Source organism: Zootoca vivipara, chromosome 1, assembly GCF_965207765.1.
Source record: "Zootoca vivipara chromosome 1, rZooViv2.hap1.1, whole genome shotgun sequence".
Lineage (NCBI taxonomy): Eukaryota > Metazoa > Chordata > Lepidosauria > Squamata > Lacertidae > Zootoca > Zootoca vivipara.
In genome coordinates, this window is record NC_142582.1 from 42800259 (window position 1) to 42825112 (window position 24854).

The following is a 24854-nucleotide window of genomic DNA, read 5'->3' on the forward strand; positions in this document are numbered from 1 at the left end:
CTATGTACGGTGCTGCTATGTAGCGATGCCCTGCCCCCGGGTACACGTCATGTTTGCCGCTCCGGGTGCCCGAGCGGCTTCCTCCGCCACTGCACTGGGCCTTATTCATTTGCTGAAGCATACATTAAATCTAATGAGTCAACACACCTAATCTTCAGTACTTAAAAGTCCATTGGAGAGCTCCCTTCAACAACTGTACTCCAAGGAATCTGTGCAAGATAACCAATGCTGAATCAATTTTTGACAACTGAAGATTAAAAAAAAATCAACTGGTTTTACAAAAAGGATTGTACCTTCAGTATTTAATATCAAAAACATTTTCTTGCATTATTTAGTCATTTCAAACCGACAAATTTCAAAAAAAGGTGAAATAGTATTCACACATTTGTTAAATAAGCAACAAAACATTGTAAGAAAAATAAGAACTTAAAGAGGGTCAAAAACTGGTCCTTTTTAACCTCATCAAAACATGCTCATGGTGAAAATTTATTTTACATATTTAAAATAGTACATTTAAAATTATTAGTTACATTACAGGTACAATGATGAACATTGCGACTATCCATAATATTGCACAACCTGACTTCAAATATGGGTTTCTTTAAATAGTGCAAAATACTTTTTACAGGAATGTACTCCAAAGGGGATTTCTCAAACCAAATTATTTTTACAAAATATTATGTGAACAGAAAAAAGAAACTTTCAAAATAAAAAAGTTACAATCTGTACAAGAAATTGCCATTGACAACATCAAATCTCTATTCCTTGAGAAGTGGGTCTCAATCCAATACAAGGCCTGATGTATGTGGGTGGTGTTTTTCTTTGCTCTATATCATTATAACCAATATATATATATATATATTTATATTTATTTATATATATTATAAGCAATTTAAAACACAAGATAAATAGAAGTCCAGTCAAATCAGGTCCATATTTAGGAAAGGATGGGGGGGGGGGAAACCATGCCCTTTAAACTGTCTATGGATTTCAATTCTTTACAAACTATGGGGGCAGAGCAGGGAGAGAACAAAATTCCAACAAAAGCCCAACTATGCCAACATGGATACCCCATGTTGTGTTACCAAGCAAAGTTTGTTCCAATGGCACTGTAGATTTTTAAAAAAAGGCAGGAAAATCCTAAGATTTGGGTTTTATTTTTCCTCAAAAATCCACATACTGCTCCCATGGAATCCAACACAGCACTTACTTTATGCCTCCATCGCTATTATCTGTAGTTGATTTAGTGAGGGGAGCCAATATATTCCCTGGGATCCATCCTTCTGCTGCTGGTGAATGGTCATTGGCAGGCTGGTACACAAGGAACATGTTCTGCTGGTTAATGGCAAGTACTTGGACCACCTCACCCTGGTTGACACAGATTTCATTCTCCTTCAGTGCATAGTAATCTTTGATGACCACCATAGAAGAGGTCCCATTGCACCCACCTAAGTCATTCTGAAGAAGAGACACAGAAAGCAACAGTGACAAGATAGCTCGGGTGCAATGCTAAGGTTTTTTTTTATCAGCATCTCCTGGGCAACACATTTAAGTGTACTAAGAGTTTACAATACATCTCAGTGTGCACAGCAGTATGTTGCCTAGGCAACTGTACTGTTTCCTTCCATGTGATGCTGTGCAATTGACAGACTACAGATCTGTTGGTGTAAATTTACAAATGCATACTCATTGTCACTATAAGCAGTAGCTCTTTTTAATAGCCTGCTTGTGAACAAAACCTACACATAAGCTTGGGACATAACAGTTGTCAACTAATTTCATAGGAGATTTTTGAAAACCAATTATTTTCCTAATCTGGGAGATGGGGGGGGGGGCAAGAAAGAACATTAGTTAAATAAATGCATCAAGTTACATCGGTTTTGGAATGCAAAGTGAAACCCTGGTCACGTAATGGAAGTACTGCAGCTGATATAAAGAAAAATAAGAAGCAAGAAGAACTTTGTGTGCAGAAGCTCCCTGGTTCAACTCATCTCCAGGTAGGGCTGGGAGAGAGTTAGGCCTGAAACCCTGCCAGTCAGTGTAGACAATACTGAGCTAGGCAGACTAACAGTCTGACTTGGTATACCACAGATTCCTATGTTTCACTTATGCCAGTTGTTGCTGAGAAGTCTGCAAGAAGGAATGAAGGCAATTCCACTTTCTTGCTGTTATCTACTTCCTCTGAACATGGACTTCCCATTCAGCCATCAGTGGGGACCATTCCCCAAGAATTTGTCTTAAGATTGTTGTGGTTCTTTAAAACAATTACAACTAATAGCCACCAGCACATGTGGCAGTGATCTCAAGGCTAGAGATGCACTTGTGTTTCCCTCTGTCGAATTTGCTTTCAGCTTTTTTGAAAAATTGCACCATGCAAATTCTTGAGCCCTTTCCTAACACTCAGAACAGGCTTAACACTGACTTTGCTGTCTGAAAGCTGAAGACCATTTCATTTTTTTGATCAGCAGTTACCACCTATATATTGACTCACTGGTTCAAGTACTCACATCCACCAACCAGGATCAGTAACAGGCCAAATTTGAAATGATGGCAATTTCAGTATAAAAAAAGAGGGGTGAAAATACATACATACCTTGATTAATTCATATTTGTCCCCAGGCTGGTGCTGCTCATGCCCTGTGCTGCCATTGGAGGTAGATATTTTCAGAGGTGGAAGAGATGGGTTACGCATTGTAGCCTTCAAAGGTTTATCCGACCCTACTGGACCTGAGGAATAGGGTCTGGTGATGGGCTGAGGTACCCTGCTGGTTTGGGGTCTCATTACAGCAGAACTACTGTTTTCTTTGCGCTGGTACTCTATAGGAGACTGTAGTGCTAGAGTAGAACACTAGGAGTTAGTACAGACCTGCCCATTTGCGACACCATGTTTGCCTAATGCAAGGGATGCCATGTTTAGCTTGTTTCAAAAAAGTAGCCTGGGAAAATACAAACCATTCACCTACATAGCTTGGAAGCACTGAAAGTTTCTCTTCAGGAAGAGTGAGGGAAGCACTTTCACAAGTGCTGACTTAATAGGACTGTAAAAACCCAATGGTGCAGATCAGGCCTGCTTGGAGCTCATAATAATACTCCCCACTTCCAGCCTCTCAATAACAGCAACAATGAACAGTGTCTGCTCAGTGATGCCCCTCCTGCTTTCATAATTTGTTGCTCTGGTGGTTGATACTAAATAGCAGCTAGTCCTAAAAGTTTACTAATCATTATTTTATTTAAGATGAAATTGGTAAAGAAGAGAGGCAAAGGCAGCTTCTGCAAAATTTTGGCTTAAGAACAGGAAAAAAATCCCTTACTATATGCAAATATAATATGGATGGGGAACCTGTGGGCTATATCTGTTCTAAGCAGGAGTCCATAGTTGAAACTACATACTGTGTGAAGTAGGACTTAACCATTTATAGAGTTATTTGAGAGTGGCAGTAAGTATCTGGATGGGGTGATCTGGGAGACAATGGTACAATCCAACACACCCCACCCTGAACTCCACTGCTAGACTTCCTAAAAGAAAAAGATTTTCACCCTAGATTTTCATCCTTATCACAAAATTTATCTGCCTCCAGTCATGCTCCATTTAAAAGGAAGATATCGAAGGTCAGTGTGCATGACAGTTATGGAGGCGGCCTGCAACAGCAATCTAGGTAGGAATAAGGTTCTGCCCAGAACAGTCAGAAAGCACTTGGGTTTTCTATAATCAAGGACAGAGATAAAAATGCCTACCATTTAAGAAGTCCCTCTGTGTGTCCAACACTTGATTGATATCCTCCACCCAAGCTTGCTGGATTTCAGGATTGGCTGCCTGCAAAATGAGCCTTTCTGACGTTTCCCGACTCATGAGTGCGAATTTGCAGGGATCATTGTCCACATTATCCTCAAGGATTAGGTATGTCATCTGAAAGCAACCAGAGAAAGCTCAATGCTCATTCAAGGGGGAAGCAAGCGAATTCAGGTGAACTATGTAGCAGCTCAATTGAAAGATGGCCCTGCCACCACTGTCCAAATGAAGAGCAGCAACCACAGAAGGTTCACTTCTCCAGAGGAGCAACTCTCTGGAAGAGAATACTTGGCTCTCAGCTTTGTTCTTCAGCTTCTGTGCTGAACAGAACAGAACAGCTTCAAGAACAGTTCAATTATCTCTGAGTTACTGGCTTTCTTTAATGGTTAGCAATGCTAATAATTATGGGTGGGTGGAAGCAAATTGCTCTACATGAGATGCCCTCCAAAACAGAAAATGCTTTCAGTCATATTGCCAAAAACACAAGCATCAACAGAACAGCCTCTAAGAGGGAAAGAATAATGCTATTTGCCCAGGCATACAATGGAAGTGTTGGGGAGGCGGGTCGTGCTGTGGTCTAAACCACTGAGCCTCGGGCTTGCCGATCATAAGGTTGGCTGTTCGAATCCCCGTGACGGGGTGAGCTCCCATTGCTTGGTCCCTGCTCCTGCCAACCTAGCAGTTCGAAAGCACCTCAAAGTGCAAGTAGATAAATAGGTACCGCTCTGGCGGGAAGGTAAACAGCATTTCCGTGCACTGCTCTGGTTTGCCAGAAGTGGCTTAGTCATGCTTGGCCACGTGACCAAAGTAAAGCCAGTAAAGCAAGATGAGCGCCGCAACCCCAGAGTCATCCGTGACTGGACCTAACGGTCAGGGGTCCCTTTACAATGCAAGTGTACGAAGGTTTATCATCTGCTGACTGAAGTTTTTTGCTGAATTAGAGCAGGGGTTGGGAATCCTTTTCAGTCCTGAATGTCTCTTTCCTTCATGGGCAACCTTCTAGGGGTCAGATGCCAGTAGGGCAGATGAAAATGTGTGGGGCAATGGATGCAACTTCTACCTTTGTACAGTAGGCTATATCTGAGCCATGCAGAATTCAGAAGCACACACACAACACCCACCCATCAAGGCAAGCAAGAGGTGTTTTTGTAGGTCAACAATACATTTCATCTAGGCAAAAGCAGTGAAGGAGACTGCTGAGGCTGTCTGCGAGAGAGTGTAGCTTGGGTATGGGGTATGGCCAAGTGAGCGTACCGAGGGGCCAAGGGGCTGCATTTGGCCCCTAGGCCTAGGGTTCTCCAACACTGGTTTAGACACTTCAGCTCTAATTAGATGTGATGTTATTTTCATGCTCATTATCCTAACCCTATGCTATCCTAGCAGTTTTATTTAATCACTCACTCAGTCTGCGTGCACACACACATGTCACAGAATAATAGAATAGAATATTAAAATAGATTATATATATATACCATACCATGGCTGCAAGTCAGAGAATGACATGATAGAACTGTAGGACTGGAAAAGGGCCTAATGACCATCTTCTTTAAACCTCCTGCACTAAAGCAGAAGGACCTTTTCACACCACCAACTTTGCTATCTAGTGTGCAGCAAACCAAGAAAAGGAAAAATGCACTGCAGTGGAGTTTCCAAATGACTCAAGGAAGCACAACCACAACTTACCTTTATGCTTCGCTTAAACAGGTACCCAGGTGTTAGAGAGCCTTTCCTCAGAAGTTCACTAAAGATGACAATTTGCTCAAAGAGGAAAACTCTGCGTTCTTTTGGCCGAGAGAGACCTCCAGAATCCTGCTCTGTTACATAGAATGTATCCTGCTGTAGCAACTTCCCTTGGGCTGCCAGTTTGCCCTAAGTTAAATAAATGTTAAGTTAAACACAGATGGTATAGAAAGAGGAAAGGCACCCAATCATGGCCAGCATGTTATCACATGGTCTGGATTTGCTCATGTGTGCGAAATGATTCATGATGTTTAGCCATTTATGCTCAAAACCCGCTACCAGGTTCATGCACCCAATACCCTAACATGAATATGGAATTATGTACAACATATGCATGCCCACCCATATATCTGACCCTTGCAAACCTCCTGCATCAAACCCCCCCGAAGGAATACAGGAATTTGGCATGCGAACACACAGGTATATGTGCATATTTCCCACACCATACTGTATTGTATGTGTGATAAGGGATTCAGTCCAATTGCCCTGCCATATGTAAGATTTCCACATTGGTGACTCTGAAGCAGATGCCTGAAGTGTTACTCAAAATATAAGCAATCCCACAGTGGAGAATCAGGAGTAACAGGGAAATTATCTATAGGCTACAACAACTTCAACACACTACATAGAAGCTTCAAGGTTTCACTGGACTGAGAGTCACAGTGATGCCTCCAACAACAGCAGCAAAGGTAAAAGGCACCAGGCATAAGAAACTGCTTGCTATGTGATTACAGGTGCCAAAGGAAATGATTAAACAGCTGTGTGTGTATATATATGCACATGTGTGAGAGCACACTCCTGCCCACAAGTGTACAAACGAAACTTCCTTCCTGTGTAAGAATCAAAGCAGAAAGTTTAAGCATATCATAACCACAATTTTATGGAAGAAAGTTCCAATGAGACACAGCTATTAGTTCCAACAATTGTACTATTACATCCACATTCAAAAATACAGTATTGACTTCTACCTCAAAGCCCTGAAGACGACCCAGGTTCATCATGTCATTGCAGCGTTTAGGAACAAGGCACATCAGCTCCACAGCTTTCTATTAGAGAGAGGCAACACATAATCAGAACGGGAAGGAATGAAAGGGCATCTAGTGTGCTACCCTACTCAAGGTAGGGCAAACCATGTATTGACCATGTATCCATGGTACACAGGCCAGAGTCTGAAAGTGGGTATCTTGTAGAAAGATGTCAGTGGAGCAAATAGCTCAAGAATGCTCAAGCAAGGGGGTCAATGCTTATTTTGCAGGACAGTATAACCAATTACTAAAGCAGCTATACAGTGGAACTTCAAATACGGCTTCTCATCACACCTACAGTGTGACCCAAAAATCCACCTACAAAATAATTCTAGCAAGCACAATTATTGCCACCAAAGACTGACCACAATCCTCACCCATGTAGATGCCTGCTGTACACAAGAAATGCCCAAAGTGACCAGAACAAGAACAGCCTGCCTTGTTTCGGCTGTGGTGTGAAAGTGGTTCAGTGAAGCCAACCACAGGTGGGGCAGGAATTGAATTCCCCTACTACCTTCCAAGCCAGTCATATGAAGCTGCCTTTGCCTCAAACCATCTAGAGACCATTAACTATCAGCAAGCCCCACTTTACCAAATGCAAGCCCTGATGAAGCCGTTAGCTCCACAGCCTGCCTTTAAGTGGGGCTACAGAAGGGTTGGTTTTGAACATAGGAAAAGGATTTTGAACTCCTGTTCAAGACCTGTGAATGAGGGAAAAGCTCCACCTGACTGTACAGTATTGTCTAATTTTGTGTTATGCCATGCCCCCATGGTGCACTCTCTCAAAATTCAAAATGTGCCCACTGATCCAAAATTATCAGCAACCACTGCAGTATGGGACAGAGTGAACCTATGCATGAAGAGAAAGCTCCCCACTTCAGCTCCCCGCCCCCTAAACTGATGGCAGGAAGGGGGAGCAGGTATAGCTCCATTCAACACAAAGATGAGCATGAGGAGAATGCTTGAAAGGGACTTCAATAAAATTATCTGAACAAATACTGTTTGGTGCACAGCTAGCCAACACAGTCCCCTCCAGTGGTTGGATTACAACTCCTGGAGGGGGCGACGTTGCCTGGGACTGATGGAAGTGAGGCTCAAGCAACATCTTGGTCTACTGAAAGACCTTTTGCAAGTTCTATGCTGGTATCCAAACTTATGTCTTCCCAATTTGTAACTTGTTTTTAATTAATGCATCATATCAAATGTCACCTTGTGTCAATTGCAACTATCCTTGATGACCAAAGGAAGAGGGGAAGGGAAGTGTAAAGTAAGGATATTCAATTTGCTGCTCATAAGGCTAGGTTTTCATTCACTAATTTTAGCCCTAGTTGACATTTTACATTAAACATTACTGAAAATGAATACAGCATAAAAAGCAAGCATGTAAAGGCAGTGGGGGTGGGGAGTAAACAATTTTAAAAATCCTTTTCTCCTTGATACTGGTTTCACCATATCAAAATCACTCTTTGAAAATATATACTTTTTGGGTATCTTGACTTTCTGTTAATATACAAACATCCAAGCCAGCTCGCAACATGAACACATTAAAAATAATACAAAAGAGAAAAGACAGCAGATAAAAGTCCATACCTCTGTCTCTGAACATTCCAGCCCAGCTTTTTCACTGTATTTTAGAAAATCCTACAGGAATGAAAAACATCCTCTTTAAAATAATTAACAAGAATATATATTGATACTTTCCTCTTTGAAAGCATACTTGCTTACTTGTGGAAATGATTTTGCATGGCAAGGTTCCAAACCCTCCCGAGATGTAAAGGAACAAAGAAACATGAGACACTAACTTTAGGTGAGTTTGTGCTGCAGTTTAAAAGTGCCACCCATTTATAGACATAAAGGTCCTAACTGATGAGCAAATAGAACACAAGACTGAAACAAAATGTATGCATTTACAAATTTTATTGTGATCTACAGTAACTTTGTTATGCACGATTGAATCTGAAGGCTTTTTGAATGCTGAACACGCAAACCGTACCTTTCAACTTTAAATGGTCTCTATAGGGCACCTGGAAAACTCCCCATCCACTCTCAACCCTGCCTTCACAGTGCATGCCCCCTGCACTGCAATAGCTTTGATGCAGTATGGGGGAAAACAAACAAGTAAAGCTACGGAATACATACAGATGCCCTTGTACACCTCCAGGGAGCATTGTGGTTTAGCCTGCTATAGCAATTGGGGTTGTTGTTTTTTGCCATTATCAGTATACAGGTATGTGGATAACCTTTTCCCTAGACACAACATTTCCCTGGTATATTTCACCTTGAGTAGTAGCTGGTACTTGGTTATTCTTTGAATGGGCTTTATTAAGAAGTCACTGAGAGTTAGCCGCTGGTTTATTTCTTGTTGCACCTCCTAGAAAATAAAAAGTAGGTAATATCAACAAAAATACACTTATTTATATCTTGTCTTTCTTCCAAGGAAACTCAAGGGGTCCCATCCAAGTACTGACCACACTATGCCTTACTTAGTTTTAGAAAAAGTTTGTAACATGTGCCTTCTGTCAATTCCCTGAGATTATAGTCATCTATGACATGTTGACTAGCCCATCTTTCCAAATTGAACAGTTAGACTAGTCCAAATGTTACTACAATAGGCCAGTAACAATTAAGATTAGTATTGTACAGATGTATATAATTTTCCTTTACTCTTCTTGTTGAGTGGGTGCGTGGGTAGAAAAGGAGGCTAAAGTGAGTGTATCAAGCATGAAACGTTGCTTTTTTAAAAAAAAGGATTTTAAGAAGAATTTGTCAGAATTTTTAAATTTAATATTTGAGGCAGTTTCTAGACCTTGAGACAGACATAAATGGAATCCTTTCATAAAATGGTTTAGGAACCATAAAGTATGGAGGGGTTGCTCTCTTCCTTTAACTTCTGGTATAATTCTCCATATTTGTATGTGTATGTGCAAGGACACCCACCCACCCTCAGTTCCTCACACCTGCTACAATATCTGCCAATCATCTATACATCTGTTAAAACAATGAGGTAAATGACAAAACTTTCTGATAAAGAGTATTTTTGCACTTTAAAGATGAACTAATTTAATTATGGTGTAACTTTTCATCTGTATCTATTCCACCTGTTTTCTTTCAGAGCTAACTTTGACTCTAAGTGGCAGGTGTAGAGCTTGCTTTACCCCTTACTATTTGCATAAATATGCTTTACCAAACAAAAAATTTGATACCACAGGTAAGTAAGACAGCCCCCCACAACCTGCCTGGTCCTACCTGCAACAAATGCACAGGGAATCAGGTGGGGCAAAAGAGAAAGAACACACTGTTAAATATAAGACAGAATTTACTTGGAAAGCAAAGATAGAAAAGGGGAAAGCCAATAATCCAAATGGGATAAGCTTGCTGACACAGCTGTAGGAATGTGTATGCAAATATGAGAGGGGAGAAGAGATCCTGTCAGGTGTATTTTAAGCTGCAACATGAATAAGGAATGAGGGCCAAACCTTACCTCAAAATATGCACCACATTCCGCTACTATATATTCAGATTTTGGTTTGTTTTGACAGTACACCACATACATGTGTAATCGCCTCTCCTGTAAAAGCAAAATTTGCATAGTTTTCTTAGTCAAAGCCCAGATTAAAGCTTTTACCATTGCATGGACAGTGACAGAAAGCAAATTTAATTATTCTTGTCAGCCACAGCCCAGACGGTCTTAGGGAGTATTTATTTACCTTGTTTTAATTTTACTGTCTACTATCACCTGATCAAAGGATTGTGTACAGACACCAACTTTCGGAAAAAGAATGAGGAAAGCAAGATAAAAATTAAAGTCCAGTTCCTAAACCTGCAGGCTTTCAAAAGTATCTATGTGGTAGAGAAGCACAAGCCCCCTCCTTCCTCCCAAAGAAAATGTGTGAGTGGGTCGCCCCATTTGGACATCAGATTCAGGCAATTCATCTTGTTCAAGAAGGGTAAGACTGCATGATTGCTTGTCAGGAAACATGCCACACATGCCACTGCTGTTTTCATTTTGCTGCAACTTCCATATCGCTCTGGTTAGCTTTCTGAAGCAGCTAGGCACTGCTGTAGTCTTGCTGCTGAGAGGACAGGAACAGAGCTCATTGGATCACTGACTGTAACAACTATAAAAGCAAATAGGTGGTACAGTCAACCAGAATCCTCAGTATACAAAGAGATAGTTCATGGGCTCCTGTGTCAAATGGCCCTACACTATTATTACTTCCTCAAGCCAAAAGATGAGGACATGCTCAAGGCCAGCCAGCAAGTATATGATTGATATAGGATATTAATCCAGGTCCAAGCCCATCAAGCTATTACTAAGGAGGCACTTGTTCTATAATCCTAGTTGAAGTGTAAAAAACATAGACTGTTGAATAAGCAATGTATTATTAGAAATTGCTGAGGTATACATCTGTGTTAGTTTAGCTCTGTTCTTGAAGACACACATCCTGTACAAATATACAAAGGTTGTAGCCAGGAAGTAAGCAGCTAAACAGTATTTGAAGCAGCATTTGGGGTGGTGGGTACATTTCCAGCCAAGTTTTAACAGAATTAAGTAAAACACAATATTATTACAATTATGGCTTTAGTTAAGACAATTTTGTGGATATTGAAGGAAAATTAGTTTCATTCTGGAAAAGCAAAATAAATACTCCACTCACACATCCAATTTTACGGCTTGAGGGAAATCCAGGTATTATTCCTATCCTCATTTGGTATGTGTATATATATAATAATAATTAAAATATCCAGTCAGCACAACAGGGACACATTTAGGAGCTATTTCCGTTTTTTAAAAGGACTAGCATGAAACTCACATGTTTGATGAAGAGCTGTGCTAAACGGTCATGCTCTTGAAGGCACTTTTCCAGTTCAGCAAGAAAAAAACTGCAATAAAAAATACACAGCTATCCAATTTGCAACCCTGAGATTCTCCAATAACATATGTTCATTTGATTTTAAATGAAGGATTTTACAGAGCCTCATCATGGGTGCAACTAACAAATAATGGGAGGCATAGAAAAATAATTTCAGCAATTACCAAGCCAAAGAGGCAATACTAGAGTAAGAGGCCAGAACAGTGCTGTGTCCTGTAAGTCATAATATTCATTCAACTAATATCTATGGCACTAGACACTAGAGTTTTTGCTTGAAGCTTGCAAGAGATCTCTTGAGGTATAACAAATGTGCAGAATCACATACCTTGTGGCACTGAATGAAATGTCGATTGCTGCTACTAGCTATAGAACATTAACTCACAATGAACTTCTCCCAGAGGGTGAGGGGATGTAGTATAGTAGTTCAGACCAAGTAAAATGTCTATTTATATGATATGTCCTATGCATTTTAGCAATAGTCAGTTAAAAGCTGACTGCAGACTTACTCTTTGTGCCAGTCATAGATCTGGTGAATGTTACCAAACACAATCTTGTCTTTCCCTTTCATGTCTTCAGGAACACCCTTTTCTTCTATCCTTTTCATGAATCCCTTTAACAAAATTTCAAAAAGAAATTTAAAAAAGAAAATTTCAAATTCCAGATTTTGTTATATTTTAGAGGTACATATCATATTCAAATGAGACTTATTCTATATCCATGGAAAGGAGCAATTAACCCTTAAAGAAGTGCAAAAAGACAGCATTAAAACATTTCTTCCATACCCTCAGATTACAGATAAAATTATCTGGTTTTGGTTCATGAAGATTATAATGTTAGAAAAATACTCAATTTGAGAAGCCACAGTAAGAATATATACCCAATCTAGATTGTACTCACCTCCACCACAATTCCTAAGTCTTTGACATAGTCTTTCTCTGTCTGTACAAGTTCATTTAAAACAAACCTAAAATTCAGAAGAGGAGCATATTGTAGTGGCCAGGTTAAATATATGTCAGGTATGCATGGTCAGCACCTATTTTCACTAGTAGACTAAGTAGTAGTACTGCAGTAGACTTTTCATTAAGTAGACTCTCATCTGAGTCGGGCAATATCAGGACAGCTCAGGTCGATTATAAACAGGCAATTCCCACACCAAAGGCATGTGTTGTAAAAAAAGAAAATTATATGGTGGTACAAGAGGATTCAAAGCCACCAAAGCAACCAACTTCTTTCAACTCTCATTACATACATTAATTTCACTGGTTGCTCAATTGGAAATAGTGGGTGAAGACATATACAATTAACTCGCATCTTACAAGAGGGTTTGGCTTCCTAAAACTCAGCCCTCCAGATGTTTTGAGACTACAATTCCCACCATCCCTGATCACTGGTCCTGCTAGCTACGGATTATGAGAGTTGTAGGCCAAAAACATCTGGAGGGCAGAGTTTGAGGAAGCCTGTTCTAGAGGTTCATGCATAAACGCAAAATGCATAAAGCCAGGAGACTCTTCAAAGTGGAGGGCTGCTTACTGGTTCTAGGAAGGCCACACAAGGGTTCTAGGACACTGCCAGAACCCTTGAGCCTTCTTTCCAAAGCCTGGCAAGCCTGCAATCACAGCTGTGTACGGTGGCGGCAGTGGTGGGTGGGGACTAAATAAATGGGGAGCGGGGAATGGTGGATTTCCTGCCCTCTCCATTTATTTATTCCCCCCTCAACTGCACAAAGCTGCAATCATGTAAGTTTACAAGTGTAAGCTGCGAGTTACCTCTATAACATATTAAGAACAGAGGAATTAGTTTTAAGAATGCCATCACCTTAGTTTATAAAACTGTCCCAGGGAGAGCTTTAATTGGTTCTGTGGTTTAAGCATAACTTCTTCTGAATCAGAGCAAAGTCAGTTGTTGAAGGAGCCTACTGGCTAATGCCCAAAGCCTCAGCACTATAGGCTTTATCCACTGGTTCTGAGGTCACGTATAAGGGGCATTCTTCTACATTAAAAACACAATTTTTGGATACCTACTTGAAAAAAATAACAACCAAAGTTTACTTACATCCTGCCTCTCATAGCTTTGGCTTTTTGTTCTTCTTCAAGGTTTCTTGAAGGAGGAGTTGAAGGCGTCACATTTTCATTCAAGCATCCAGTGGAATCCTTTAAGCTACCCCGATAGGAGCCTCCTTCTAATGACTTAAAAATAAGAAAAAAGCCAAAGGATTCAACATAAAATCTTAACAGATTGGCTATATATCTATTCCTATAGCTACTTCCTCAGGGGACCTGTATTTGCAATAATTAGTAAGTGGGCTGACGGGACCCTTCAATTTTCTCAAAATGTACTCCAAGGTGACTTTTTTTTTTTGTTTAGGCTGATTGGGGGAAGACAGCAGAGTAGAACTGGCTTGATTCAGTACAGCAGTTTACAAGCTAAGAACATACCATTCATTCAAAAGTTTTCCTAAATATTCTGAAGACCTCCTGAATAGGATAAATGTTAAAAGGTTACAGTATATCTGTGCTAGGTGTTTCCTGAAGCTGGTATCCACTTTTTCCCTATGTGTTGTGTACCTTCCATCTGCAGATCTGCTCTGCAGCACACTTTTAGGCTGGTCTGGTATCATGGATTTGGTTAGTCCCAAACCAAATGATACCTAATTCGCAGTAAAAGTAAAAGGTAGATTCCCCTCAGAAGCAAATAGGTGAAAGTGAGGTCATGCAGCTATTTTGTTCTTATTCCACATTTGTGCAGAAAACCAAATCTCTCCTTTTTGTTTTAATGGGGAAAATAGGAAGGGAAGAAACTGAGGGATACCAACAGTGGAAGAGGGCTGCCGATTTGCAATACCTAACATCACACTAAGAGAAGCTGGCTAAAATGAGCCATTTAAATATTTAATTTATTCCAGTATACAAAACACTCAAGACAATACTTGTTTCATTTAACAGAAATACCATTATCCCATCTGGGATCAAATTCTTATTTTTTTTAATTTCAAGACACAGAAGCACAGCATCTTGGATTCTAAAAAAGTACAAAGTGTATTGTCTGAATGGCAATTTATGTAACTATTTGCAAAATGAGCTTTCCATTTCCTGTATCAGATTCTTAATTGTAAGCAGTGCTTAAACTGGTTTCCTAGATTAGCTGTCATGGGATTCTGTGGTTTACCAAGTCAGAATAGCAGCATTGAAATCACATATGGAAGGGTAGGTGGTAAGGAGAGAGGCAAGAAGAGTTCACAAAGGCATAAGTGCTGTTCTCAATCCAATTAAACCATGGCTTAACATAGTCATCTGGGACGCGGGTGGCACTGTGGGTTAAACCACAGAGCCTAGAGCTTGCAAATCAGAAGGTTGGCGGTTTGAATCCCCGCGATGGGGTGAGCTCCCGTTGCTCGGTCCCTGCTCCTGCCAACCTAGCAGTTCGAAAGCATGTCAAAGTGCAAGTAGATAAATAGGTACCGCTACGGCGGGAAGGTAAACGGCATTTCCGTGTGCTGCTCTGGTTCTCCAGAAGCGGCTTTGACATGCTGGTCACATGGCCCGGAAGCTGTCTGCGGACAAACGCTGGCTCCCTCGGCCAATAAAGCGAGATGAGCACGCAACCCCAGAGTCGGTCACGACTGGACCTAATGCAGTGTTTCTCAACCTTTTTTGGGCCATGGCATACTTGTTCCGTGAAAAAAATCATGAGGCACACCACCATTAAAAAAGTTAAAAATTTTAACTCTGTGCCGCCCTATATTATAATTATGACTGTAAGAAACACTTGCCAAATATTTCTTTCCTGTGGGTCAGTGGTGAGTATTGGTGGCCGCCAGGCTCGTTTGCACTGAGCTTTGGGAAAGAGGAGGAGAAATATTGCTTTCCGGCAGGTCAGCGCTGCCTATTGGCGGCTGCCAGGCACGTGACAATGCAAATCGCCCTTCTCGTCGCCGCACGTCGCGGCACACCAGCCAGCGTCTCGCGGCACACTAGTGTGCCACGGAACAGCGGTTGAGAAACGCTGACCTAATGGTCAGGGGTTCCTTTACCTTTACCTAACATAGTCAAGTTGTAACCAGGACTAAGAGATGGCTGACCTTATTAGTACAGATAGATTTTAAAAAGAAACGCCAACCTCCATCTGAAAATGAAAACTGAGTTTAGCTATGATAAAGATGATGGAATATTGCAACAAGCAAGCCTGACTCAAGAAGTTGTTTATTTTTTGAGTAATACGGCTCAATTTTATGCATGTTCCTTTGAGATGTCCCACTGAGTTGTACAGCACGTGCTCCCAAGCAAAGGTAGATAAGATAGCAGCTTTAGTTTGCCCAATTGAATTAAGCTGCCTAGGATTATTTGTTACTGTATTCATTACTGTAAACCACCTGGAGTGTGAAACATTAAATTGAAAATATAGCTTCATGAACCATATACTGAACAGCCCTGGAACCAAGTTTTCCAAAAGTGGCTCAATTGCCCGGGGGGGGGGGGCATACATGAAACAACAACCTTTTAATACACCTAGTGCTTAAAAAAAAAACAAGCAGAAAAATGACAGATTCGACACAGCATAGCATTTGACTGAATAAAACATTTTAAAAGTAAAAATACTTGTTCTGCAATCACACCCCTAGAAATTTACCAGGTAAATAATAGATGTTAGGGACTATACTATAGCCAGCTGATGTTATCAGGAATATGTCAATGAATCAAGTCATTTGCAAAAAATAAAAAATAAAAATGGTTTTACTGCAATTTAACTCTAGCAACCAGTTGACGATAGAACCAACATGGAACTGCAATTAGCTACTCAATGGTGAGATAGTCAGCAATATGACCAGCAGCCAAATTACGGTGTTGCTCAACTAGGATGTTTATCTTCATGGGATCCTAGGTCTTCACACTTACCAGCTTGCTTTTGACCAGTTTTTCTATTGCACTGACAAGATCCGCTGCAGTTGGGACATCGGAGATGCTCTGTCGAGCAGCTAGCAAAGAGGAGGACTGCAAGACACCAGTTTGCAAAGGAACAGCAGGTTAGCGGGAATGAGAAGGAACTAGGAAAGCCAAAAGGTTAGCAGTTTGAGGTCACACAATGGAGCACAAGCAGTGGGGGGGGGGAACATGACAGGAGCATGAAGAGTTGAGGGGAGGTCATGACATACAAAAGGCAGCAGCACTCAGCAGCAGACTGGCAAAGCACATAACCTGCTCTTGGATTATGGGTAAAATGTATGTCTGATGGGGTTCTTCTAAAGACCACTATTTAGTCACAAAGAAGAGCCAAAGAATAATTAAAAGAGCAGTTTAGATCCTGTTTCTATATTGTGAAATCTCCCAAGATTTTTGTGCTACTTCAGGATCAAGCAGCAGTGGGTGAAGGGAGCTACCCTTTCCCCCGGGTCTCTCTCCATATTCCTGCCAGCATGCAAAATCCGTTCCTCTCTCTTGCTAAACTCACTCCTATAGAGTACAATACAACAGCAGGTTGGATTAGACTAGGGATTTGACAAGCTCAGCACTTCATTGTAATGTTTTGCAATAACTTCATGTTATTATGAAATTCTACTTGGTGTCCAATTTATTGCCAAAGATTCAAAAATGGAAAACACTTTGGATGGTTATTTCTTCTTGCTTTCAACTTTAAAAATGTGAGTGGCGAAGATAGATCAAAGTATCAGTGGTAGCATTTTTTACAATACCAAAACTGTATAATGTAAGTATGTGTAGAGAAAACATATGCATTTCCTCCCCAAACTCAGACTGTAAGTTATGTGTGCCACACTTAGCAGGCCATTGGAGGTCTTATCTCTCCCTCTCTCTCTCTCTCTCTCTCTCTCTCTCTCTCTCTCTCTCTCTCTCCCTTTCCAAGACAGGAAAAGAGAAACATCTGAAGCAGTACAGAGAGATCCTCCAAATCTTAAAACAGTATTAAAATACATTCTTACTAAGTTTGCAATCTTTTCCACCTATCCTAAAGACTAGATTTTGGGTGGTGACAGGCTGTTGTTTTTAAAGCAAGGTGCATAATACTCTGAAGCGAGAAGAACACCCAAGAACACCTCTCCATGTCATTTCCTTTGGGATGTGAGGAATGAGGCCGACAGAAAAGATTCACCCTGCCAGTTCTTCAGCAGAACTGGACCTTGGGTGAAGACAGAAGTTGTCCGCATGTGATGGATGCAAATGCCCAGGCCATTCCTGCTCCTTAAAAGGCATTGAAATTTGACAACTGTACTACAGCTAAATGAGGAGGCAGATATAGTTTATATGCCCAATGTGGCATAACCATGGATTCCTTTGACCTTGACTACTCTAGGGACGCGGGTGGCGGTGTGGGTTAAACCACAGAGTCTAGGGCTTGCCAATCAGAAGGTCGGTGGTTCGAAGCCCCACAACGGGATGAGCTCCCGTTGCTTGGTCCCAGCTCCTGCCAACCTAGCAGTTCCAAAGCACGTCAAAGTGCAAATACATAGGTACTGCTACAGCAGGAAGGTAAACAGTGTTTCCGTGCACTGCTCTGGTTCGCCAGAAGCAGCTTAGTCATGCTGGCCACATGAGCTGGAAGCTGTACGCCGGCTCCCTCGGCCAATAATGCGAGATGAGCGCGCAACCCCAGAGTCGGTCACGACCTGACCTAATGGTCAGGGATCCCTTTACCCTTTACCTTTACTCTAGGCCCTGGTACTGTCTAGTTTTGCCTATGTGGAAAAACTACAGAAGAGGTACAGAAATATGCATAGTCTGTAGATTGCATACAACTTGCATATTGGCCACCTGAATTTTATAAGGGCAGATGACGCTTTAAAAATAAACTAGTAGGATTAACAAAGTTTAATCAACTTCACAGGTGTTGCAGAGGGGAGAAGAGCAAAGGCAATCAAGCACCAAGAAAAACCTAGTGAAATTAGTAAGTGTTGCTAAATTGAACTCGGAGAAGTGATAGTAAAGATCAGGCAGGCAGCTATTTCAATAAAGCAGACTATTGTCTGAAAGTCAGCCAGCGCTAGCAGCTGAAGGCTCCTTAGGAACTGCTGCTGAGTGATGCATCACTCTAGTCGCTTTATCCCTAAGAATACCTACAGTAGACATCTTGTCATTCTCCTCTGATACCTTATCTTTCACTTAGAGCCAATCAGCAACTCAAATTAAAGTCGGTGAGAACAGAATTCCAAGTAACCGCAAAGGTTACTTCAGAATACAGCACAGAGGAGTTACCTTATGGTGACCAATCTCAGTGATGTGGGGTGGAAAAATGTTCCAGTGCTCTGTTCTTCCACATAAACATTTCCATTTCTTAAACTCATTAGCAATGAATGGATACCAGTTGTAAATGTAATACTAGGTAAGTCTGGCAGTTTCAAAAGTTTTAAGCTTTGTTTACCAAATACAAGCAAAATAACTTGCTAAATGAGATCATTTTCCAGAGTGATCTAAACATTTTTGGGAAAATTTTCCAACTCAATATATTTCAGAAAATCCATATCACTGCCTCATATCTCAGCTTAGGAAAAGCCTTAAAAAGAAATGAGTAATACAGGTTACTGGAATTGTATTTATGGGAGGAAACACAGTAAAAAGCTCTTCTTCACCCTGGAGACTTAATCCTCCTTGTGTATACCATTTTACTGTATTTCCCTTCAAGAAAAGTGTAACCACATCATATCTTCTGGTTATGGGAGATACTCAAGACTGTTTTCTTCAAAAGTTATATGACAAAGTGACTAGACTACAGTTTAAGGGTTCCCTCCAAACCCATGTGGATTTCAGCCTCAGTGCTTAGGGTTAAACTTCATGTGATGCTTTGAGTCTCAATATGGCCAAAGTGGTATTGTTTACAACCAGAATAGCTGTGGTTCATGTGTCTCATCAAAATTACCTAACCCAATTGCTATTTGCTTTAAGGAAGAAATGACAGGCATGCATACATTTTCCCCTACAAGGCAAAACAATGTTTTTTTGTTGGGTGAGGAGGAGGAATCTATAAAAAAATGGCCTTCAGGAAAAGAGATAAGCATTTCCCCTTTCAACTTCTCATAGTCTCCCTCCCCCTATTAAGCCAGATAAAAGTTTATTGCAGCTACTTTGGTGGGAGAGAAAAACATTGGGAAACCACTCACATTATGAGTAGTTTGACTCCAAATCAACATGCCAATTACTCCACCACTCTTCAACAAGCTGCAAATATAATCTATAGCAAGGCCCTTTTTACCACTCTAGTACATTCAGAAAACTGAGCTCTCTGTGTTCCAATGAACAAATCAAGGTAATGCCAGGATTGCAGAATGCTCTCACAACTACAAGGTCACACAATCAAGTATGAAAGAACATTTAAAGCCCAAGGCCCACCCATGTCTCTTTTAGGGCTGTCACACCTAGCCACAATTAAAAACAGCTTGACTACACTGATGGGAAATGAAGGACTCCCAATGATCAGCAAGCCCTCTCTCCATATAGCAATGGTCTATGGCAGTGGTTCCCAATTAGCTAATTACTGAGGACCCCCTATTTTTCAAAAGCCAAGCCACAGACCCAGAGGCGTCTTTCCTATTGGGCTTACTGGCACCTTGCACCAGGGCACTGGCCTCTCAGGGAAGCCCCAGCGAGTGGGGGAGCTGCACGGCTTTGCCAGCGGCCTCCCCTTTCCCTGCACCCGCCAGCTGTGCCTCGCCAACCATATGGCTGGCGTGTGTGCAGCTTGCCTCCCAAGCCTCCACAGGAGGAGAGCGATCCCTGCAGAGGCTTAGGATGGAAGCTGCGCCCCGCCAACTATATGGCTGGCTGGCGTGCATTGCTCTCTTTCTCTTTCTCTCGCCTGCCTGCCCTGTGGGAAGAGGGAGGCGGGCAAGGGGGAAGCGGAGTGTGAGGAGGAGGAGGGAGGGAGGAAGGAAGGGAGGGAGGGAGGGAGGCACCCCCACTTGCCCCCTTTTCTCCTGCAGCCGCGGAGCCTCTGTGCTGCGTTTGCAGCCCTGCTTGCAGGGTCCCCTTGCCTGTCCTGTTCAGCTACATCTAGCCCGATCCATGAGTAGCAGCAGCTGCTGCCCTGGTTTCTCTCTCTCCCTGGAATCGTGCCCTGTGTTTAATGTTACAGGCAACTCTATCCCAGGAAAGGGAAGCCTCCTTGTAAAGCAAGCCAGGCCATTTAGCACCAACCCCATTCATTCCAGCAGCTGGCCATCACCCACTCCAAGCCCTGCGAAAAATATCATCACCATTATTACCTGTGGTTTTTGGTCTTAGCCCCCTCCCCCCAATCTATTCATATTCCTTTCTCCCTAATTTCCATTATTACATTTTCCTCTAGTTGAGACTTAAAACAGAAAGCCCTAATTCCCAACTGTGTTTCTTGCTGCAGTCCTACTGTAAGTTCCTATTAGATTCAGCAGGGCTTACTCTCAGGTAAGTGCAGTTAGGGCTGCAGCCTTTGTGATACAAGTCCATAATTGTAATGGTAGGTTTAATTGTAGCTGTGAGAGAGACTAACAACGGGAAAACCCCCAGAAACCCAGAAGACAAAAGTCTCAGATTGATGTGCATTATAATCATAGCTGCCAAGTTATCCCCTTTTTAAAGGGATTTTCCCTTATGCTGAATAGGCTTCCTCACGAGAAAAGGGAAAACTTGGCAGCTATGATTATAATGAGTGAAATAAATATTTGACCCCCTATCAACCAGCCAGATGTCAGGCTACCTGGTATCTTCACTGTATGTAGCGAGCTGAGATTAGAAGCACCTGCTGTAAGGGAGAGGTCTTACCTGTAATCCCAGCTCATTACAGTACCTGCATAAAAGACACCTGTCGACAGAAGCAATCAATCCAGCAGATTCCAAAACAGCCACCGAGTCCAAGACCAAAGAGCTATCCAAGGATGTCAGGGACAAGATTGTAGACCTGCACAAGGCTTGGTGCAGCTTGGTGAGAAGGTGACAACATTTGGTGCAATAATTCACAAATGGAAGAAACACAAAATAACTGTCAAACTCCCTCGGTCTGGGGCTCCATGAAAGATCTCATCTCATGGAGTTGCAATGATCATGAGAACAGTGATGAAGCAGCCTAGAACTACATGGGGGGAACTTGTCAATGATGTCAGGGCAGCTGTCACCATGAAAACAGTTGGTAACACACTGCGCCGTGAAGGACTGAGATATTGCAGAGTCCGCTAGACAGCACATGTACAGGCCCGTCTGCAGTTTGCCAATGCACATCTGAATGACCCAGAGGAGAACTGGGTGAAAGTGTTGTGGTCAGATGAGACCAAAATCGAGCTCTTTGGCATCAACTCAACTCGCCGTGCTTGGAGGAAGGGAATGCTGCCTACGACCCCCAGAACACCATCCCCACCGTCAAACATGGAGGGGGACATATTATGCTTTGGGGGTGTTTTTCTGCTAAGGGGACAGGACACCGCATCGAAGCGACGATGGACGGGACCATCTATCAACAAATCTTGGGTGAGCACCTCCTTCTCTCAGCCAGGGCATTGAAAATGGGTCAAGGATGCGTATTCCAGCATGACCAGGGCCGTCTTAAGCATATCTGGCGCCCTGGCGCAAAGATCCCTCCGGCACTCCCCTGCCCCGTTTCGCAGAGTGGCTGTCTGGTGGGTGAAGTGTGCAGCGCGGCTGCTGCAGGCGCCGCAGCGTGGCACCCCCCTGGCGCCCTGCGCCACCCCACCTTGCCTTAGGGGCGGCCCTGAGCATGACAATGACCCAAAATACATGGCCCAGGCAAAAAAGGGAGTGGCTCAAGAAGAAGCACATTAAGGTCCTGGAGTGGCCTAGCCAGTCTCCAGACCTTAATCCTATCGAAAATCTGTGGAGGGAGCTGAAGGTTTGAGTAGCTACACATCAGCCTCGCAATCTTACTGACTAGGAGAGGATCTGCTAAGAGGAGTGGGACAAAATACCTCCTGAGATGTGTGGAAACCTGGTGGCCACCTACAATAAACGTCTGGTCTCTATAATTGTCAACAAGGGTTTTGCCACCAAGTACTAAGTCATCTTTTGCAAAGGGATCAAATACTTATTTCACTCATTATAATGCACATCAATCTGAGACTTCTGTCTTCTGGGTTTCTGGGTTTTTTCCTGTTGTAATTCTGTCTCTCACAGCTATATTAAACCTACCATTAAAATTATGGACTGGTCATTTCTTCGTCAGAGGGCAAACGGGCAAATTTAGCAGGGGATTAAATACTTTTTCCCCTCACTGTATATATATTAGGTGAACTTCAAGAAAGAATCTGCTGTGTGCATCATACTAAAACTATATTGAATGTAGAACACTCAGTCTACTACTGCATATCTACTTCAGAGGCCGCTGCTGGCAACATTATGACTTATATATCCAATCCCATGACAAAGCTTTTCAAACCTTGGGCACAACGTGCACCACACACTGCACCATTAGAAGTTATTGCTGCAATCGCCTTTTCTTGCCCAATTTTGCTACAACACAGGTGGAGACAACACCAGCATCATGCTAGAATACCACATGTATGGCTGTTGCTGTACCACAGTGGTTTTAAGAAGTATTCTGGGAAACCCAAAAGTTCCTTGGAACCTTATCAAGAATTTCTCAGTCAGAATATTGGTAACAGTAGGCAGGCTTCCCTGAAAGAAAGCTTGCCCACCGACAAATCTTTCCTTGCAGCAGTGTATTGCAGGGCAAGTATTGGGAACTGTTACTCTCAGTTCATGTAAAGAAATGGCGAGGCAAAACAGATAATAGAATCATAGAATTGTAGAGCTGGAAGGGGCCCCATCTGAACCAAACATTCATATTATAATACACCCCAGAAGCACCCACAAGGTCCAGAAATTCCCCAGCAGGCAATATCACATAGAAAGCTTTCTTCTGAACCCAACAACTACTCTACAGAAAATGTATGAAATGCAAAATAAATAAAAAAATCAAGCTACAAAGGTAAGCAGACTAAGTCACAAATATCATGACAGGAGGGAAGCAGACTAAGTCACAAATATCATGACAGGAGGGAAAGGAAAATGTCCTTGAACGCTGCAACAATGGCCTTGAAGATGGATTACTCAGTGTCATTCCTTCTGGATACAAAGTGAGGATGTATAATAACAAATTTCACTATATAGTACCCTACTGAAACACCATGCCTGGTTCCTTGGATTCTAGGAGGTTGTTGTGTTTTTTTTTTAAAAAAACAAACAAACAACGAAGTTATTCTGAGAAAAAAACATGAAAAAAAGACCTGAGTCCTACCATGTCATCCTGTGTGGGATCATTATCAAAAATCTTCATAGGAGGAGGGAGTGGTGTATGAGATTCTTCATCTGGCTCATCTTCGCCCCAACCTTTCTTGCTCTTCTGAAAGCAAGGGAAATTTCATTATGAACAGGCAAAGTTGGATAGAATGAGAGAGTCCCTCTAATAAAATAATAATAATAATAATAATAATTTATTCCCTACCCATCTGGCTGGGTTTCCCCAGCCACTCTGGGCGGCTTCCAACAGAAAAATAAAATAAAATAATCTATTAAACATTAAAAGCCTCCCTAAACAGGGCTGCCTTCAGATGTCTTGTAAAAATCTGGTAGCTGTTTTTCTCTTTGACATCTGATGGGAGGGCGTTCCACAGGGCGGGCGCCACTACCGAGAAGGGCCTCTGCCTGGTTCCCTGCAACTTGGCTTCTCGCAACGAGGGAACCACCAGAAGGCCTTTGGTACTGGACCTCAGTGTTCAGGCAGAATGATGGGGGTGGAGACGCTCCTTCATTATATCTTTATGGTGCTGGAACTCCATAATCAGACCAAATCCAATCCAGACAGAGGAGTGAGTTGTTGTGACAGATATAAAAAAAATATTTATTTAGCCTGTCCCCTCTGATGCCTAGTGAGGTAGAAAGAGAATTCCCTACATAAGGGAGTCCCATGCAATCCTCTAACCCCCATATTAGCATCTACATAAAACACTATTAATTTCCTTTAAAGAGGCAAGAGGATCTACAATAAATCATTCACTGCAGCATTAGGACTTCAAATTTGCTTAGGAAAGCCCACCGTGCTGCATAAAATAGCAAATGTTCTGCTAAACAGTTCTCAAGTTCCTCATTGAACTGGATCTGGCTGTCAGGCATGAAAAAAACTCTTTTTTTTGAGCCTGCTACATTCCTGGGCATATATTTGAATGAGCACACTAGCTCCTTCCAGCAACCTAGTTCTATTTATTGATTTATTGCATTCTATTGGCAGAGCAACACCTTAAATGCAGCCCGAATAGAATAATTTAAAATGCTTTGAGCAGCTATTAGAGCAGTCATAAAATACCCATAAATGCACCCATATCTGCAGCTGCAAAAGGAAGATAACAAATCTATGCAAAATGACCAGGAAAAATGTGGTGGTAAATAAAAATGCAAGAGCTCTAGTTCCCTTCATGATCCATGGTGTTATTTTACATCACAC

The 24854-nt window shown here is 42.0% G+C and overlaps 1 protein-coding gene across 8 annotated transcripts in view; it reads right to left on the minus strand.

The window, feature by feature from the left end:
• Nucleotides 1–287: 287 nt before the first annotated feature.
• LOC148687531 (kalirin-like) overlaps nt 288–24854 on the minus strand; it is a 90348-nt gene continuing 65781 nt past the window's right edge. For 2 of the 8 annotated variants that reach the window (XM_088652404.1, XM_088652389.1), the window contains 14 exons: nt 23652–23756; nt 16322–16417; nt 13482–13615; nt 12327–12393; nt 11936–12039; nt 11370–11439; nt 10037–10123; nt 8834–8926; nt 8146–8196; nt 6499–6576; nt 5474–5659; nt 3736–3907; nt 2594–2835; nt 288–1458 (listed from right to left, as the gene is read on the minus strand). In XM_088652404.1, coding sequence (XP_088508530.1) covers nt 1207–1458; nt 2594–2835; nt 3736–3907; nt 5474–5659; nt 6499–6576; nt 8146–8196; nt 8834–8926; nt 10037–10123; nt 11370–11439; nt 11936–12039; nt 12327–12393; nt 13482–13615; nt 16322–16417; nt 23652–23756 — 1737 coding nt within the window. In that variant the 3' untranslated portion in view covers nt 288–1206. The remainder of the gene's footprint in view (nt 1459–2593; nt 2836–3735; nt 3908–5473; nt 5660–6498; nt 6577–8145; nt 8197–8833; nt 8927–10036; nt 10124–11369; nt 11440–11935; nt 12040–12326; nt 12394–13481; nt 13616–16321; nt 16418–23651; nt 23757–24854) is intronic. The other 6 variants (XM_088652374.1, XM_035129288.3, XM_088652385.1 and 3 more) reach the window with 3 other exon arrangements.